The sequence below is a fragment of the Bombus vancouverensis genome, chromosome 12, assembly GCF_051014615.1.
Source record: "Bombus vancouverensis nearcticus chromosome 12, iyBomVanc1_principal, whole genome shotgun sequence".
Lineage (NCBI taxonomy): Eukaryota > Metazoa > Arthropoda > Insecta > Hymenoptera > Apidae > Bombus > Bombus vancouverensis.
In genome coordinates, this window is record NC_134922.1 from 3,354,282 (window position 1) to 3,373,814 (window position 19,533).

General features: G+C 29.9%; 3 protein-coding genes across 3 annotated transcripts; 2 read left to right on the forward strand and 1 right to left on the reverse strand.

Moving 5' to 3' along the window:
* Positions 1-305: 305 nt before the first annotated feature.
* Positions 306-2,522, forward strand: LOC117165032 (ciliary microtubule associated protein 1A-like). Its single transcript, XM_033348499.2, has 4 exons — positions 306-448; positions 823-1,035; positions 1,390-1,594; positions 2,141-2,522. Exons 1-4 carry the CDS (start codon positions 400-402, stop codon positions 2,397-2,399), a joined length of 726 nt encoding a protein of 241 aa, XP_033204390.1. The 5' UTR covers positions 306-399; the 3' UTR covers positions 2,400-2,522.
* A 363-nt stretch (positions 2,523-2,885) lies between these two features.
* LOC117165006 (uncharacterized) lies at positions 2,886-5,874 on the forward strand. The gene is made up of 4 exons (XM_033348458.2): positions 2,886-3,374; positions 3,525-3,719; positions 4,076-4,226; positions 5,276-5,874. Exons 1-4 carry the CDS (start codon positions 3,287-3,289, stop codon positions 5,520-5,522), a joined length of 681 nt encoding a protein of 226 aa, XP_033204349.1. The 5' UTR covers positions 2,886-3,286; the 3' UTR covers positions 5,523-5,874.
* Positions 5,875-6,188: 314 nt separating this feature from the next.
* Positions 6,189-17,933, reverse strand: Adss (adenylosuccinate synthetase). The gene is made up of 6 exons (XM_033348437.2): positions 17,644-17,933; positions 12,203-12,305; positions 9,913-10,276; positions 9,274-9,666; positions 8,775-9,031; positions 6,189-8,343 (listed from the first exon to the last, which is right to left on the reverse strand). Exons 1-6 carry the CDS (start codon positions 17,827-17,829, stop codon positions 8,294-8,296), a joined length of 1,353 nt encoding a protein of 450 aa, XP_033204328.1. The 5' UTR covers positions 17,830-17,933; the 3' UTR covers positions 6,189-8,293.
* Positions 17,934-19,533: the final 1,600 nt, after the last annotated feature.

Here is a 19,533-nt window from a genome sequence, read left to right on the forward strand (position 1 = left end):
GTAAAATTGGATGTTTCATCCAAATTCGATAGAAATGTTAAACATTCTTCTTAAAACACTCAAGATGACCAACATATCTTGATAAGAAAACAAGTAATTTATAATTTATTTGAAGGCATGTTATGGGATTCATCATTGCAGAAGTAAATAAAAAATATAGAATGTTTATTAATATGCATTTACTTTATTATTTAGTTTTTATAAAATTTAGTATATATATGCAAGAAATTCCTTTATTACAATTCATAATAATAATGTTTAATTGAATAGTATAAATGCTCTGAATGTGGTTCTTATGTCAATTTTATTCAAATTTCAGATTATTAATAGTTTTCATTTTCGTATTGTATTATGTTGTAATTTTTTTATTATTTTTTTGTACGTTCTTTATTATAAAAGATGGAGGATAAGGAAAATAAACCAAAGTTGTTGAGTTGTATGATAAAAGGTAAGATTTTATAGAATTTTGATATAAAGATATAGTATTTGATTAATATTTATGTCAATAAAATAAAATTTTAATTCTCATATTTTTTGTAACAGATATTTATTTATAACTATAACTTATGTTAATGATTTTAACACATTTTACTTTGTTTATTAATGTATGTTATTATGTTATATTGACAAACAAAGTTATTTCTTATTAATGAAATTAATATTATAATGATAATTATTACAGCCATTATTTTATTTACCAAATAATTCATACTATCAAAAAATTATAACAGATATTTAAAATATTCTTTATTAATTTTCAAACATTTACTCATTGCCAATTTTATACATAATAAAAATACATATTTATGTGTGTTTGTGTAGGTCCTGCTCCTATATATAAACTGCAAACCTTAGTTGGATATGAGGGTCACTGTCTATCTCGACCAAGAGGTCCAGCATATACTATAAGACCTCGAACGAAACTTCATGTATCAAGTATTGGACCTGGACCACAATATAATGTTTCAAAATTAACGATTTATGGAGTAGATAATCCTCCCGCATATACAATAGTTGGTCGAGAACCATTCAAAGGTAGCTATATTTATATCATAACATTTAATAAGTAATTGATAATATACTTCATTAAATAATAAAAAGTTACATTCATGAAATTTTAAGTAAAAATAATTCAAGAATCATAATAGTTCATGAATTAAAGTGAAAACCAATTCATTTAGCTTATTATATAGTAGTTCAAGCTAGACAGACTTCTTTACATTTTACATCCACACATCTTCTACACTGTAATTTTTAGTTACTTTTTATTTAATTTTTCTTTGAAGTTCCAATCTTATTTTAAGCTTTAACGATGAGTGATTGTTTAAAAAAATAATTTGATGTATTTTAAGTAAATATCTGTTATAAAAAACCATTTTTTTAATGTAGTGAGTGATTTTGGACCAGGACCAGGAGCACATTATCCAGAGTTATGTCCCCCAATGAATCACAATATTAGAGCCCCTGCTTATACTATTAAATCTAGGAGTAGAACAAAACTAGATGACAGTGGACCTGGTCCAAGTGCATATATTTTACCAACTACTATAGGACCAAAAATTCCTGACAAAGCAGCTCAAGGTGCTTTTTCTATGTACGTAAGTAAATTTGAAGTTGAGACTAAATAATTATGTTTAGATTTATAGAATTGAAGAATTAAATTTACATCTTGATAATTTAATTTATTTATTTGTTTCACGACCGAGGTAACTTCATATGCACATATACATAAAGTTATATAATTTCTGCTGCTTTAATTTCAGAGATATAAGTGAAAGTATTTTTAATGCCTTGATATTTATAATATGTGAATTTGAGTGAACAAAAGAACAATAACAACTGTGAATAAGATATTGTTATTTAAGAATATCATGTAAATACTCTTACGCATCCTCGTGTGTATCTCATTGCTCCTGTTTTTGAAAAAAATAGTATTAATGCTGCATGAGGTACACGCAAGAAAATACACATTCAATTAATTCCTTATATATGAAATTATACTCAGAAATTATGAAATTATCTAGGGCATTGATCTCAACAACATATTTTGAAACCATTGACGTCTATAAGGTGTGCTCTATTGTCTATAGGTACAAAAAATAATTATAATAAAATATTTTAATATATTTTACTATTACAGTGCTGGGATTCACAAACTTAGAGAAGAAGATATTGGTCCTGGTCCAGCAGCTTACAGCAATATAGATGCCAATCTTACAAAACGTAGTTCTCCAGCATACAGTTTAAAATGGAGGACTGGATTACCAGATATAGATAAAAGTCCAGGACCACAATATTATCCTCAATATGATACTGGAAGACGTCCTCCTATGTATTCTTTTGGTATAAGACATAGCGAATGTGCTGGTTTACCTATCACAGGCTTGGATGAAGATTGATATGTTAATTTTGTAAATTAACATAATTTTGTATATAGCACTTTACATGCTTGTGATGTCAAGTTAATGTAACTTGTTTTATATATATATTTAAAATAAATGTTTATATTGTGCTAATTCAAATTGTTTCGTTGAGTTATGTAAAAAGTCTTCCAACTTATTAAAAATCATATCTTACATTATTAAAATAAGAATATCCTAGATTTGGATTATAAGCACTATACTATATTAACACAATATCTATTTTTTCTTATAATCATTTAATTTTTGTAAAAATGAATAATGGTAGGAATTAATAGATATAATTTTGCAGTCTTTATACAATATGATAGCAGCTTTGTCAGATTTGATGTACAAATGTATATTTACAAATTTGTTATAACAAATCTTTTTGAAGAGTGTACAAATTTTGATGAAAATAGATTGAATTAATAATTTTCTTTTTCAAAACTATTATTCTACCCTTTAGTTCAGATTTATATTTATCAAGTGCAATTCTATTCGAATTCTATGAAATCATTGATGCTTGCTTCTGTTTGCATCTAACGTGGCGATTTTGAATGATTTCAGAAGTTTTAATCTCCTATAGCTCTCTGATTTTGCGCCTGGTTCGTTGTACGTAAGTATACATACATGCCACAGTCGTACGACCGTGGTACATATTCTACTTTATATATTTTACATATTTTTACATTTTATGTGCATTCTGTGCACTTTTGCGCCTTGAAATTTCTCATAAAAGCATAAAAATTTGCGATCTAATCATAACACACATACACAACTCTTAAGCAACTGTTTATATTTAAAATGAACAGACTGAAATAATATCACCCAAAATTTTTATCTAATTTAAATTTTTGTGGAAATGTAAATTATAAAGTATAAAAATGCCACCAAAACCAGGCACACAACCAGATACGCAAACACAAACTAAATCACATAAAAAAATAGGGAGTCTTACATGCAGTTTTAGAAGTAAATAATTAAATGTCATTACATTATACATCGCAGATGAATAAACATTTCTCGAATATTAAATATAAATTGTTTATATGTATACATATGCAATATTGTATATTAAATTTAATCTTATGTAAAGTTAGTTTTAAAAATGTTATATTTCAGGTCCGGGTCCAAAATATCCACTAAAAACTCTCGTGGGTTATCAAGAGCATTGCCTTTCGAGGTATCGAAATCCAGCATATACATTTGGCAACAAATATCCTAGTTTACGAATATGTGAGGGACCAGGACCGAAATATTTATTAGACAAGCCCATACGCGGTGGTTTTTCATTTGGATTAGTTGGAAAGACTTTCGGTATTCTACTTATTCTTATATTCTTTGAATTACGCACGAATCATTTCGTGAATTACACGTTCATTATACATATACGTATTTAATTCCAGTCAGTATCTTATATCTAATGGATTGATTATAACATTTCTATTATAAAAACAACCTCAATATCTCAAAAATGTTATACTATTTTATTACTTCCGTTATCTTTTTAACTACGTAATTACATTACATTACATATTCCGTAATAATAATTTTTAATAAAAATTTGATGTAATCTGTATAACGTATTTTGTACAAGATTATTGACATTTGACTCGAATACAAAATATCAAATCAATTGATTATATAATATTCTTATTTTCTCTTTTTCGCAGATACTTCTTGTACGCCTGGTCCAAAATATCTATTGCCATCTCCAAAAGGTCCATCTTTTACACTAAAATCCAGAACTAAACAGAGAAAATGTTCCTTTTCACCAGGTCCTTATAATGTAAAATTTCCTATACCAGGTCCAGCTTTTTTTATGTAAGTACTTCTTGTTACGCATCAGTAATCCTTGAGACATTCGTCAATATAAAGATTATTACGGCTCAAATATAATACCGACACAATACCGTTAAAATATATAAGGATCCGGATGTGACGGGAATGAAAATAAACATAGCAAAGTATTATCTTTTTCCACCATAATTTTTCGTTCGAATCGTTAATCCATTTGGGATCGATACTTGAAAGGAAGAGGGCCCGATTTATAGTATGTACATCTGTTTGCGTTTTCTCTCCCGACAGCCGAGGATGATGAAAGCTAGGCAACCGTTTTTGGCATTCGAACTTCACGTTTTCTTATACACATCAGAAGGGAGTTTTGTTTTTCCCATTTGGTGGCCAGATCTATTAACAACAATGATCTAAACTTGTATTGAATTTAAATTTGATGTAAACTGAATGATACTCGATATTTGCATGACTTCGAGTCACCAGCCATCGTCCATCGAGTGAATTACCTATTCTCGTAAACATTTTCTTCGGCTACACGTGGTCTAGTCCAATCATAAATCTTACGAAAGGAAATATGTACAATCTGCCTAATTTATATTTGTTTACTTTTAAAAATGCACTATGTTTATACATTATAATACAAAGAAAAATTATCATTTATTAAGTAAACAAATATATTCCAAATTATATCGTGTTTGGAGTCATTCTAAATAGAAAGTTGTAATAAGCATATTGATAAAAGTTTCATTATACAATTTCATTGATCACAAATCAAAAATAAAAAATTTTGATTTTTGAGTTGGAAATCTCAGATTATTGCAAGCCTTCAATGTTTTCTGAACGCTTCTACTCTCGACCCCTCTTTTTCTTTCAGCCGTGTTGTCTTTTTCTACGTTCAATTCATCTAACATTTCAGTTTTGAAAAATAGAATCGTTTTTACCTTTCTATAATTGCAATACTTTGGTCCCGAATTTCTGACAATTATCGGAAGTTTTCGTATTTAAAAAAATAGTTCTAATTAACTTTTATCTTATCAAAATTAAATTATATTAAATGTTTGTTACATGATTTTTAGAGGAGAACGTTTACCTGCTTTAAGACGTGATCCTACACCAGGTCCCAAACTTTACAATGATGCATTGGTTGCCCAAAGATCTCCAATGTATAGCGTAACTTTCAGAAGAGACGAAAAAATAATTTGCCGTTCTCCGGGTCCGAAATACAATCTGAAACCTCCTAAACCACAGCCCATGTTTTCTTTTGGAATCAAACACAGCGAGTGTTCTCCTCCTTATATCGTTGAATGCGATGATCAATGTTAAAATTTTGGCAACTATAAATAAAAAGTGTAAACATTTACGTATAAAATATAAAAACAGAATCTATGAATTTCTTATTTCAAATCGGCAAAAAGCAATAATAAAATATCTATAACATAATATATATTTCATACATATTAAATTCAAATGTGTAGAAATAAGACGTTAATTAGCGAACGACACAGACGTAATGTATTGCTTGATTGAGCAAAAGTAGATTCTGGAAGAAGTTAACATAAAAAGAACATGAGAGACTGAGAGATTTAGAAGATATCTTTAACTATAGATCAATTGGAAGGTAAGATTTTCTATGGTCTCAGTCAGTCAAGTTATGAGAAAAAGTAAAGAAAAACAACATAGCTAAAAATTTCACTATGTAGAACCATATGTAGAAAGATTAGAGCATTGGAGTACTCCTTTATTATAGTTATATAATAGTACTACCTATCTAAGTACTTTATTATTCATTTTTACTCAACCAAACATTAGGTTCTTGAATTAGTTGACGAATCTTTCTTTTTGTCATATTCATTATAAAGTAAAAAGTTATATAATTAGAGGTCCACAAATGAAAAAGATTAGTAGTTGGGATTCAATACTTACACTTTGAGTATAGTGAATGTTAATGGATAAAAGCAACATCTAAGAAAATCAGATATTAAACTCAAGTAATTTTCAAATAAATACATTTTTATTAACATTTTTTATTTTACATTCAAACAATGGATACCATGAATTAACACGAATTATCCAATAAGAAGGAACTCGAAAAAATGACATTTCTGTTCTCTTCTATCAACGTTATGTACTACTAAAATTCAAAAGCTTAATGCTATAAATTTCTTTGTTGTTTATTCTCTGTGCGCTTGTTTCATCAACTCCTTCGACAAATTAAATTTATCGTTAAAAGTAATAAACCGGATGGACAAATGTAGGATGTGATAGCTACGAATGGGTTTTGATATGACCTGTGGGTGTAGAGAGAATGATGAATGATTGTGGACAGAATGGAAGATGTCGAATATTCAATTTAGAATATCGATTGCGAGTGAAGATTCCTAGAATGCACGTGACTACGTAAGTAGAGATTTGGCTGACATGGTAAGAATGTGTAATGTCTTCAAAAATATGAATTAGGAAGCGAGAGAGTTATTCTGTTACTGTTACATTGAAGTCGTTGCGTTATGTTAAGCTGCGCCTTGATTATAAAGAGTATTAAAGATATTCGTAAAGATATTAAAGATATACGTGTGAAGACTTCACACGTTTCAATTCATTGATTTAAAAAAATTAAGGACTCATTTCCGATAAAAAAATTAAGGACACGTTTCAATTCATTGATTTAAAAAAATTAAGGACTCATTAGGGACTAATTAGTTAGCTCCATTGAAGATGCAGTAGAACATGAGGGTGATTGTGTAAATGTAGAATACAATATACGTCAAAAAATAGATTCCGTGAAAAGAAATAGTATTAGATATTGCAGCATGATCTAGTAATTAATTGACCCAAAGATATTGTTTCTTACTGAAACGTATTAAGTTTTTAAAATATGTAGAGGAGGGTGGTTTGCCTTCAACAAAGAGAAAGTACCGATATTTTTCGTCCACGACTGACACGTTCATTTTTGTCTGGTTCTAACTCAATCAACTAATTCGGTTATAATTTATTTAAAGCGCGCGAATTAAACCCGATAGGATTACTGCTTTCATCTCCGATGCTTTTTGATAAATTTTTTAACAATAGCTACGGGAGTGTTTCAAAGTAACGGCCGCATAGCGTAAGTACACAAAATGGTAATACTCTTACTTATTACATTAATAATCCTGAACAGTGGTATAAATATCTAAGTTTGGCACAAAGATTCAATTTTACGCCAACTAAATATACCAGAAGTCACGCTATTCGCAAAATGTTTGATGTAAGATACATTGTTACAAGATCTGATTGTAGAAGATTAAGATAATATATATCAAGAAAGTCGTGATGAATTGGAAACACCCGAGGAGGAAATAATTCTAGAGATATACGAATAAAATAAGAAAATTTAGAATATAAAGGGGAAAAAACATAAGCCATATAAATTCGATGTCTTAGGTGCAACACAAAGAACACAATTGGCATTGGGACAAAAATCTGGTCCGAAATTTTTAGATACGTATGTACTAACCAACGAATTATGAAACAATAAACTTATTATATGTAAGATAGGAAATCAAGTTCTCAATGTTTTGACGATAGAGGATCATACGAAACCATACATTAAGTATGAGAATCATAATACAAGTAAAAATGTTTAACCTAAGGGTAGGGTAAAATGGTTAAATATAGGGTACGACATATATAGGTGGGATTCGATTGTATCTGAGAATGGAGTGGATGATGGGTAATTGAAGGCCAAGTGAAAGATATTGAATGAAGATACTGCATTAGACCAGAGTGTCGATCGCAAGTAAAGAGTAATTCCTAAAATGTACACGAGACATGTATGGGATCACGTAAAGGCTATACGTGATGAAAATGTGTGTTGTATGTATGATGTCACTATGAATGTGGTCTGATTACAAAGCGAGAGAATCGCTCATGCATTGTCGAAAAATTCATGTCGTCAATGTGTTGTATTAAAGTCTTTGCGTTGTGTTAAGCGTCGTGATTGTAAAGAAATGTTAAGTATATCCATTTTATTTAATAAAGACTTCACACGTTCATTCGCCCAATCCACTGATCCTACACAAATAAATATATTTCCATGGTTGTAACCAATATGTGTAACGTCAAAGTGTAATTACACTTTCTCGGCCTGCTCCCACTCCAATCCATTTAACTGAAACAATAATAATTTCTGAATTTAATGTTATTAATAATATTTAATTTTTTGTACTTGTAATACGTCTAAGTTCAAGACTTTGCATTTTTAACTAAATATGAGAGGAATTGAAAACAAAAAAATATTTTTTATATAACAAGAAATTTTTATTATTCAAGTCAGAATCAGATCTTCATCCTATATAACGATACTCAAAAAGTTGATCAGTTTTCAAAATAAATGCATAGATGGACATTCGCAATCTAATTATAATATTGAATAGGTAAAACAGAACATAGAGTTGAAAAAATTAATATTTTACTAATTTTTTACTGGAAAAGATTATTAATATGCTCTTTAGTTTTAATCGGCGATACTGTACGCAAAGCCCAAAAAGTCACAAAACTGATCATGAGATTACATAATAGTTTCACATATTAAAATATTACCTGGCACGCCAAGATGTTCTTCTATTAATTGTATATATTTTTTTGCATTAGGAGGTAGCTTTTCCAAGGAACGTACACCCTCTGTCTCTGACTCCCAACCATCGAGAGTCTCGTAAATTACTTCTACTTTTGCTAAATCAGAGGTGCTACTTGGAAAATAGTCAATTTCTTTTCCATTTAATCGATAACCTATACCGACTTGAATTTTTGGAAGTGTATCTAGAATATCTAATTTCGTAAGACATATTGACGTATATCTGCAAAATAATTTAAATTAAATTATATATAATTTAAATTATTGATGAAGGTAAAAAATTTGAAAGTAAAAAAGTGCATGTAATATACAAAAATATACAAATATCCAAAGTATAGTACTCGTTATAATATTTTGTAAATGCATAATTCTCTACGCAGATTCCTCTTTATCTAATTACATTCATAAAAATATGAATTTGCCTAAAAGTCCATTTATCATATTTATTATAAAAGTATTTCTTACCCATTAACCAAGGCGGTGAATTTAAGAAGAGTTAAATCTAGCCAACCACAACGCCTCTTCCTATTTGTCGTAACACCAAATTCGTGTCCTCTTTTTTGTAAAAGTTCGCCTGTAGCATTCAAAAGTTCAGTAGGAAATGGACCATCACCAACTCTTGTGGTATACGCTTTAACAACACCGACAACTTCTCCGATATAAGACGGCGATAATCCAAGACCGGTACAAACACCACCTATACTGCAGTTAGAACTCGTAACATAGGGATATGTACCAAAGTCTATGTCTAACATTGCAGCATTTGCACCTTCTACTAATACTTTTTTTCCTTCGCGTAATGCTTGATGTAAATACTGAACTGTTTCTTTCACTAGTGGTCTTATTCTTTCTGCATAGCTGAAAAATAGGATAAAGGAAATAGAATAAAGAAATTGTTTTTTACTAAGTACATTATTGCTTATAAGAATCCGGATATTTTAGTCGATACATAGTACATGATAATACATGAATAGTATTATTTTATTAATATATAATAATTATTCACGATTCAATATTATTTTCAACAAACTCTCCTCATACTTGTTTAGTGCTAATATCTGAATCATATTCAGATTTAAGTGAAAAATAAATAAAAATACGTACTCTTTATACCGCTGAAGTTCTGCTTTCACGTCGACCTGAAGTGCTGGAAACATTTTTTGATACGAGGTAATCAGCGCATCAAACTTTTGTGAGAATTTGTCGAAGTCGCCGAGAAGATCACCGATTCTAAGTCCATTTCTAGCAGCTTTGCTTGAATACGTTGGACCAATTCCTTTTTTAGTAGTACCCAGGGACTGCGTACCTTTTTCTAATTCTTGGAGGCCATCGACTTGCTGATGAAAATCAAATACTATATGCGCACGATCAGAGATTATCAATCGCTCCTGCCAATTTTTTAAACCTTTCGCTTCATTGCTTTCTAATTCCTCAAAAAGACCCGGTAGGTGTATTACTACTCCGTTTCCTGAAACAAAATTCATGACAGGATAGTATTATAATTATTGTAATACAGTATCAGCAGAAATATGATCACGGTGATCAATTTTCTCTTTTAGACTCATATTAGTATTATAAAATCTATAGAAGGCGGGAATAAATCGCATTACACGATCAACTTAAATTATATTACTATTTTACACTAATAAATCAATTGCAAATTAGTTTGTGTCGCATAATATAATTTGAAGTACAGGTAGTACATTTTTTATCAATTTCCTCTTTTTTCAGGTTTCCAAGGTTATCCTCAATTTTTTTTTTTTAGAAATAAATCTATAACTTTTTTTTATGCTGGATTCTTAATGGATATTGAGAAGAGTTGAGGAAGTATCATAAAATATATTATAGAGAAGGAATATACATTTATCATAATAAAATTAAGAGCAACTTTTGAAAGAAGCAACAAACTGGTATCTGCAACGGTTTCTTACATTTCATGTGCCTCACCTGGTATAGTGTAATGTAACCGTCGTATCTGTTTCCAAGGTATTTTGCGGATAGTGTAGCGAACACTATTATATAGAGTAAGTAACGAAATTGGAATGGGTTATATTTGGACTTTAGTTAAAGATAGAAAGAGATTAAAAATTTCATATATAAATTATATCTAAAAATTATATATGAAATTTTTTAAACTAAACAACATTGGATTACTGTATCTACCACAGAGCCCAGATTTAAATCCCATCGAACATTTATGAGACCATCTCTATCAAATACCAGACAACATATGAAATAACAAACTGTTATTTCAAGATGCGTTGTTGCTCATTTGCTTAAATATAGATAACAATGTTGTCAACAAACTAATATTAAGTACGATTTGAAAACGCAATTCGAAATTATGGATACCAAACTTCCTTTTGAAAGCACATCTACATCTGTATTTTCCTTATTAAATTGATAGTCAACTTAATTTCCGCAGATGGTGGCGGTTTATTTTTCTATAAATGTAAAGACATGTTTCAATACATGAACAGTTAAGCTCATCTTAATTAATAGCTTTTTGGGTCTTTTGCTTCGTATGAACAAAATGACTGAAATCATTACCACGACAATTATGCTAATTCTTCTTTATAACATTTGTGTATATTGCTGAAACACGAATAAATTTATGCACAAGATATCAATGAAAATGTTGTATAGATTCTTTTCAGAATCAAAGCATAGCTTAAAAAAGAGTATTACAGGAGAATACAACTCTAACATTTTCATGTTGGATGACGTAAGGAAATTTACATCAAGACGAAAACTGCTTCTATTATGACGCAACGTTGCGTTAAATTTCTGTCTTGAGAACCAAAGATGTAGTTTTAGTTGCAATTTATATTGCGATCAGAATAGATAGATTCGTACACAATACATTAAATATGACTAATTTCCACAATATACGATTGTATTACAGTTGTTGTTATTATAATTGTATATATATATATATATATCTACTTCCATTATAACTGTCGGTTAAAATTATGTCACAAATAGCTAATGCCAAAGAACTATAAAAAAACTTTCAACGAAGATGTGTCACCGACTATTTTTATAACATATTTTGTAGTCGGTATCTTCATTTTTTAATATTTAACAATTTGTTATACGTAACATAATATGTGTTATATAAACTAGTTCCACTGTATTTATGTGTTTCTATTTCCCGTATTATGTAGTTAGTAAGTACAGTTTTTAGTGAAATGGCCCCGACACGACCTAAAGATGATAAGTCCTTATTGTCCGTATCGCCACCAGCTTATGTAACATGTATATTGTTACATTCTATACCCAAAACAGTTACGTAGATACTTAATTTTTTCTCTGTTTTTTTTGGATGTTTAGCTAGCGTAATATGAGATCATCGATATTCTATTAAGGGCCATCATAATCGAAAAATAATTACCTATAAGCGAAGTGCATCTAGGATTGATTATTCCACTGGGTAGAAGATGGAAATGGAACTCCGCACCGTCTACTACTACTGTATGCCCGGCATTGCTTCCTCCCTGCAAAATTAAAATTCTCCTTTTGCTCCAATGTAAATATCTTTTTCCTTCATCTTTATTCCATACTTTTTAAACACTTCCAGTGACAGATCAGAACAGATGTTGTTCATCTTACTCAAACATCAAAATTATTATGACTTTCAATGAAACATCTAAATAATAATTACAAAACGAACAATTTAATTTACATCCTAAAATATTTTTCATACGGTTTACTAATGTTGCTGGCAGTGAATTAATGAAATATCATTTTGTAGATAACACAATTTAAAGAGTGCAGGGTAGAGTGTCAGATTACAGTTATTTTATGATTCTTCGAATGAGGAATGATTAACATGTTAAATGAAAAATAGAAGAAATATTGAACATGTGATGTCAATAAGCAATATCTAATGAGGCACGAAATTAGCATTATTTACTAATGTTAGCACATTAGAAACTAGTGACGAGAATTCAAATTTTCAGATACGTGTATTACCTTTTAATTTTTTTCCTGATAACGGAGCTTTTCGTTCTCGATATTATCGATTTTAATTTTAGACTTTGTTATAACGCATGTTTTCAGCTTGACGTTAGAGCAAAGGCGTATACAAGAAACATTCAAGCATACATAGGACCAATTATAATGTTAAGAAATTAATGGTCTTTAGTGAAATTATTAGAGGAAAAATATATAACGAACATCAGTTGTGATAGAAAAAATTAATTAAAAGATATTACTGTTACTATATAAAATTATGTACTCGTAAAAAGAAAAGATACGTTAAAACTTACAACATATTATATAATACGGATTGAAACTACATACGAAACGAAATTTTCAGATTCTAGATACAAGATGTAAGAAGAATAATTTGAATAGTTTAGGGTAGAGCTTTATATGTTTGGATTACCGATATTATCTGAAAAATTAATGTCATGTTTTCCGTAAACAGTTCATTTTAATTTTCGACACGATTTTTTGATCGTTTACAACAACGTAATAAAGAGAGATATTAAAGAAAATTTATTTATATTGAGCGAATAACACATAAGGATAACAAATATTTCGAAAATATTTTTTGATAGCAAATTCATGGTCGCATGACTTTTAAGTTTATTTAAATACAAATTTTAATTTCACTAGTAAAAAGTTACGGATGTAAACTCTCGACTACTTTTTAGCTATTATCATTTTGTGTACATCAATTACAATTTTGTTGGCGTTGAAATACTATAATAGATCAATTATAACAAAAGTTTAAACAAGTAAATATTATCTCAGAATTTATGAGAAATTATATTGCTTTAATTCTAATGCATGGAATTATGATATAATTATAGTATCTAAATACAAAGTTGAACGAGATATTAAACCTAACAAATACCAAAGTCGTATTCTAAAGTCCTATTCAGATTAATTCAAGCAACTTGAAATTTCGTGATTCCTTTGACTATTAGATATATATTTACTTAATTTAAAATATTCTTTCAAACTACCTTTATTTTGACTAATTCACTTGACTTCAAGCAATTTGAAACATTTGATAGTTTCAAATAAAGCAAAGAAATAAGGATACAAGAAAAAAAGCTACCTTCGGAATAAAACAAGTATTATATTTATGAACAATGCGAAACATCAATGTCAAACACGATTTATGATAACTTGTGCAAATTAAGTCATAATTATGGTAGAAAAGTTGATTTTACTACATTTGATATTCATAAGCACCAGCAAATCACAGACAGCAATCGCTTCCTACTAGGGAAGAACTTATGTAAGAACTAAATGTAACGAAGTTCTGCACAAATGTACTAGCCATTAAATCTCGGACAAGCAGCGGTAGAAAATATACCTAATCGCCTATACAGAGGCGGTTGCAACGAAATCGAAACGCTGAACCATATTCTAGATACACTAGATACTATATACTAGATATTTACACAAGAGTGGCCAAGCACAAAGCTATTGCAATATTTTCTGTTACCGAAAGGATTCTGAAAACAGAACTTAATGGCAAAGCTAAGAAGAACTGCGTTGGTTATAGACGGGCAAGTATGTAGCTAGTGAATAAACCTTACAAAAGCCTACAAGAAAAAGACTAATTACTATCAAGGACTGGAAGATGCTAATATGAGATACAACGCCACAGAAGTCAAATTCACATCTGCTTCCATACCTTGTCGGGATATATGAAACAGAAAGCAGTAGCACAATTAACCGGTATGGAAATAGAAAGAAGGAATTGATTATTCTGTCATCTCGAGCCCTAATTGGTGAACTTAATGCATTCTGTATCTTTAACAAATCCATACTCAAAAGGAGAACGGGTGTAGGTTGAATTGGACCTTGATACTCGATCTAGTTATGTATTACCTGTAAACAGGTATAATGATATGCTTACTAATACATAGTAAGATGGATAAAAAACAAAAAAGAAAAAAAATAGTTAAGCAGTAATGGTCGTGTGCAGTACGTGCTTGTTGAATAAAATTAATACTCGTTAATCAACTTCTATTTACGAAATCCTTCTAGAAGGAAACCTACCGAGGATATGAAATAAGAATAATGTACCGTTGCAGAAAGATACAAAATTAATTTTATAATACCCATTTTATATCGTTTCTTTTACTTCATGATAATTTTCTCTATTTTCTGATTTTAAGAATATCGCTCATTATATTTATGTGGGGTTAGGTATATCTTTAATGATCGTAATAATAGACGTATATTTGATTTTGTCGCATTCTCTCGTGTTTTAACTCATTATGCAGTAGATGAAGTACAACGACATCATATAATCGGTAGAACATTCGGGTAATTATGTTTAAACTACCTATTAGGTGATCCGAGAAGTTCGTACCATGTTACATTTACATATTTCATGAAGTGAACAAAGAACGATAAGATATATAATGAGTGGCAGAAACTTTGTACACTACCGTTTAGAAGTATATAGAATACTGTAAATGAAGAATGTAGATAGTTACTTTTCTTGACAGAATGTAATTCAGTTACAATATTATGGATAGAAGGACTTAAAACACTTTTATCTTTTATTAAAGTTATCATAAGATATTACGACAAAATATTTTATTTTGAAAAGTTAATATGTAACACAAAAATTGACATTAAACAAAAAATTGCTGGCATAGTTAGAAAAAAGAAACAAAGCTACAGGCCAGCTCACTCCGCACTCCCAGCATGGCCTGTACACATGTATACCACGTGCGCTGACTAGACTAATTCGTAAGAGAACGAAAAACGAATGTGGACAAGTATCACGCATCTCCCCAAGAGGAACCGACCGAGCTCTGCCATGAAAGCTGGCCACAAATCTTCAATCAAATACATGCGCAACCAACGGCGACCCCCACTAACCCCTAAAAATATTATCAAGTACCACTTTGCAGGTATCGACATAAAACCACGGTACCCCATATAGACAACAGAATCTCAAAAACTGCCCACTTCGGAACAAAACTGTAATTCGGAAAACTCAGCTACCACCAAATCTCCATCAATTATTTTGTGCGAAAATCTGATTAAATCAATTATTCATCTACTGTTCAAACACTTAAAAGATTTCAACATAAAATGCATCTACATGAACAAACACAGAATATAATAACAAACAAGTATATTGGAAACATCTTGCAGCGATAATAATAATAGATAATAATACTAGTAATAATATCAGTAATATCTTATCTATATTTATCTATAATTGTGATAAGTATCTGCTTATAGTAATAGGAATGTACATACATATTTTTGAAAAAATGTTTATATTACGTCATATCAATTGCAGTATATTGTATACCGATGAATGATATGTGAAGTATCTAAAAGCGATTAATGAGCATTGTACGTGTAAGTGCTTAAAAAATTTAATAGTTGTGGCAATTCATAGTAGTCTAAATAAAGCTTCATTTTAAGCCAATTTATGTTTATAACGACATTCAGAGTGGATAGAATATTATGTAACGAACTGTGAACCTTGCTTCTTGTGTTAATAACCCATGTAACTCACATAAGTGGTTGATATGACTTTAAACAAAAGGAATAAAAAAAGAATATTAGGTTTATTAAAAATCATTCTTTTATTTGGTACATATAAATTTTAATATTTATGCAGGTTTGCACCAAATCTTAACTGTAGTATGATTGTTTAAAAATTATGTCATATTATATCATTTATAGAGATATATTAAGGTCATCTCATTAAAAAAGATCTTAATAAACCAATATAAAAAAGAAATTAATATATAAATTGACTTTTAATTTATTATACATATAAAGTTATTAATGATAGTCAATTATGTAAAAATTATAACATCATCATTAAAATTATAACTTCATGACTACATGATTATTACAGAGAAATATACTTATATATACGATATTAAAATTTGATCTAATAAAGTAAGCGAATCATTTTAATTAATACACAAACATGTAAATGGACACATGTCAATTATTACATGCATACACATTTATATGTCAAATGTAATTAATGCTTCATAAACTAGAATATGTGAAAATTCTGCATCAATTACAAATGACTAAGTACTATTTTACTTCTATAAAGATATTGTGTCAAGATGGGTTACAAAAACATTTAGATATGACAGATGCTATGTGTAAGTTATTTACATACTTGCGTTTATCTATATGAATTTAAGAAGGATTATATCTAAATATAAGGTACGAAACATAGAATATGGAATATATAAATAAAACAATAATAAGAAAGAAAATTATGAAATATTTTATATGAAATGGATATCTGAATAAGATAAGTAAATTACCGCCAAGATAAGTAAATAAGTAAATAAATTTGAAAAAATGCTAATGCAGAAGCTTTCATTTTTTTACTATCATGATAATAAAAAATGCAGTAGAGGATTTTGGTAAATATAGAACTTGTCATAAAAATGAGTATTATATGATATATGAGTACTATATGATATTTACTAAATATGTATTATAATTTCAAAGTTTCGTTATCATAAATTATACTCTTTTCAATGCTTAAATTAGCTTACAGAAGTATACAATATTTATTTACCTCCGTAAGAGGAGGGATATCAATATAGAGAAAGAATCACTAATAATCATGTGACATATATGAGAACAGTGGAGAGAAAGAGACAGAGGAGGGAAAATTTTCGTCACTGTTCAAAATAAAACGATAAAAAGGGAAACATATAACCTATTGTGTGTCTTTTAAACGATGGATATAGTAGTCTACGATACTAAATCTTCTAATAGAAAGTACATTTTGGATCAAATTTAAACGTATAGAACTTTATGCCGGAAAAAAGGCGGACGAGAATGAAAAAATGGCGGACTCACCTGACACCTGCAGACGACGTCAGCATCCATAGCAAGCATATCAACGACCTTGCCTTTACCTTCGTCACCCCATTGTGCTCCAAGAACAACAGTAACTTTGGCTGTGTTAGTATTCGACACACGTTGCTTTTTCCTCGGTGATGCAAGAACACCATCTCCATTTGCTTGTTGAACGGAACGCTGCATTTTCGGGTACTATATTCGTAACTTCCCGAGCAACTGAACAAATTACGCGCGCACGCACACACCTCGAAAACCGTCGCGCGACTGCTGAAACATAGACTGGTAGTCTACCAGTGATAGAAGAGTTTGACTGACTTATATTTGCCGAATGGAACGACATCTAGAGGGAAAAATAAAGATTATAAAAATTAAATAATCTGAAGTAAGATAAAAATTATAGAATAACACAAATATTAATTCTATGAAGGTTTTCATCATTAAAAATATAACTTTACAATTAAATGAATAACACGTTTAACGATTTATTAATAATTTTGTTATTAATTAAGGTGATTGACATCAGGCATAACATTATTTTTTAGATCAAACATATTTTAATCGGTAAAGTAAAAATATTGGCTAATCGTAAGTACATATGTACCAGTTAGTACCGAATAGACTTGATATTTAATGTTTTTTCGGGTCTCAAATTTTGCAACTTTACCATTTTCACGTCGCATGCAACTTTATCGATGCTAGTATAATAGAAGGTTCAACAGTTATGTTAGTGAACGTACTGCATACTAATGCATTCTGTTTCTGTTATATAGTTACAAGTAAAGTACGTGTTACTATAATTTTCTGACCCAAGATATTATTTTATCTGGAACTAAAAATTATTATCTTTCTATTTTCTACCTATTAAGTAATTTTATTTGATCGAATTAAATATAGCACGTATATTAAATTTTTAAACGCCAGATATTTACATTACAGATAAATTACATTAGCTCACGCTTACGTATATATTTACTTTGTTTACATAATAGAGTGATGAACGTTAAGCGGTAAGCGATAAGCGTTACGGCTTGTCACGCGGATTTTTGACGGCGAGAGGGCGGGGGATCCTCTTGCAAGTCGAGCGTGCACGAATAAGGCCACGATTATAGAGGAGAGTGATAAACGGTAACTGATAAGCGGTAGAGTGATAAGACAAGTGACGGCTGAGCGATCGGAAATAAATCTATAGATTTGACTTATAGTATGTTTGACTAATAATTAAAATAAATCAAACCTATGGATTTATTTTCTGTCGCTCAGCCATCACTTGTTTTATTGTTTCCTAAGTCTTAATAATCAGATTTTTATTCATGCACACTCGATTTACAGAAGGATCCCTCCGCTCTCTTGCCATCCAAAATCGCAAGTCAAACCGCGGCGCGTTAGGATTAGGTGTATCCGTGTTACTTTGCGACAAGTGTTAATCTCTGTAATACCTCCGTAATCATTCATTCATACGCTACTATTAACCCTATATTAGTATTTAGTTGACGTACATTTTTATTTAATAATATATTACAATCTTATATAATTTATGATATTACTAATATCTCATCCACCTTACCAATTTTGGTGATTTTTGAATATGTTGCCGCGGGCATGATTCTGAATAACCTTTTCCTATACATGTAACCGCCGCTCCACCTTAATTTCCAACATATATATATCTTCACCAAAAGTTGTCGGTACTGTTACAGTGAATTCTGTCTATAATTGTGCGGCTGTGACTAATGTGTATGTTTAGTATTGGCTACTGGCCGCTTCAGGACGCGACGCAGCTGTCGCATAATGAATTAATTTAAGTTTCTATAAGGTTTTAAAATCTAGTGATATTCAAAGAATATTAAATGTTGTTAAAATATAATAATTGTACGAGAATATTATTTT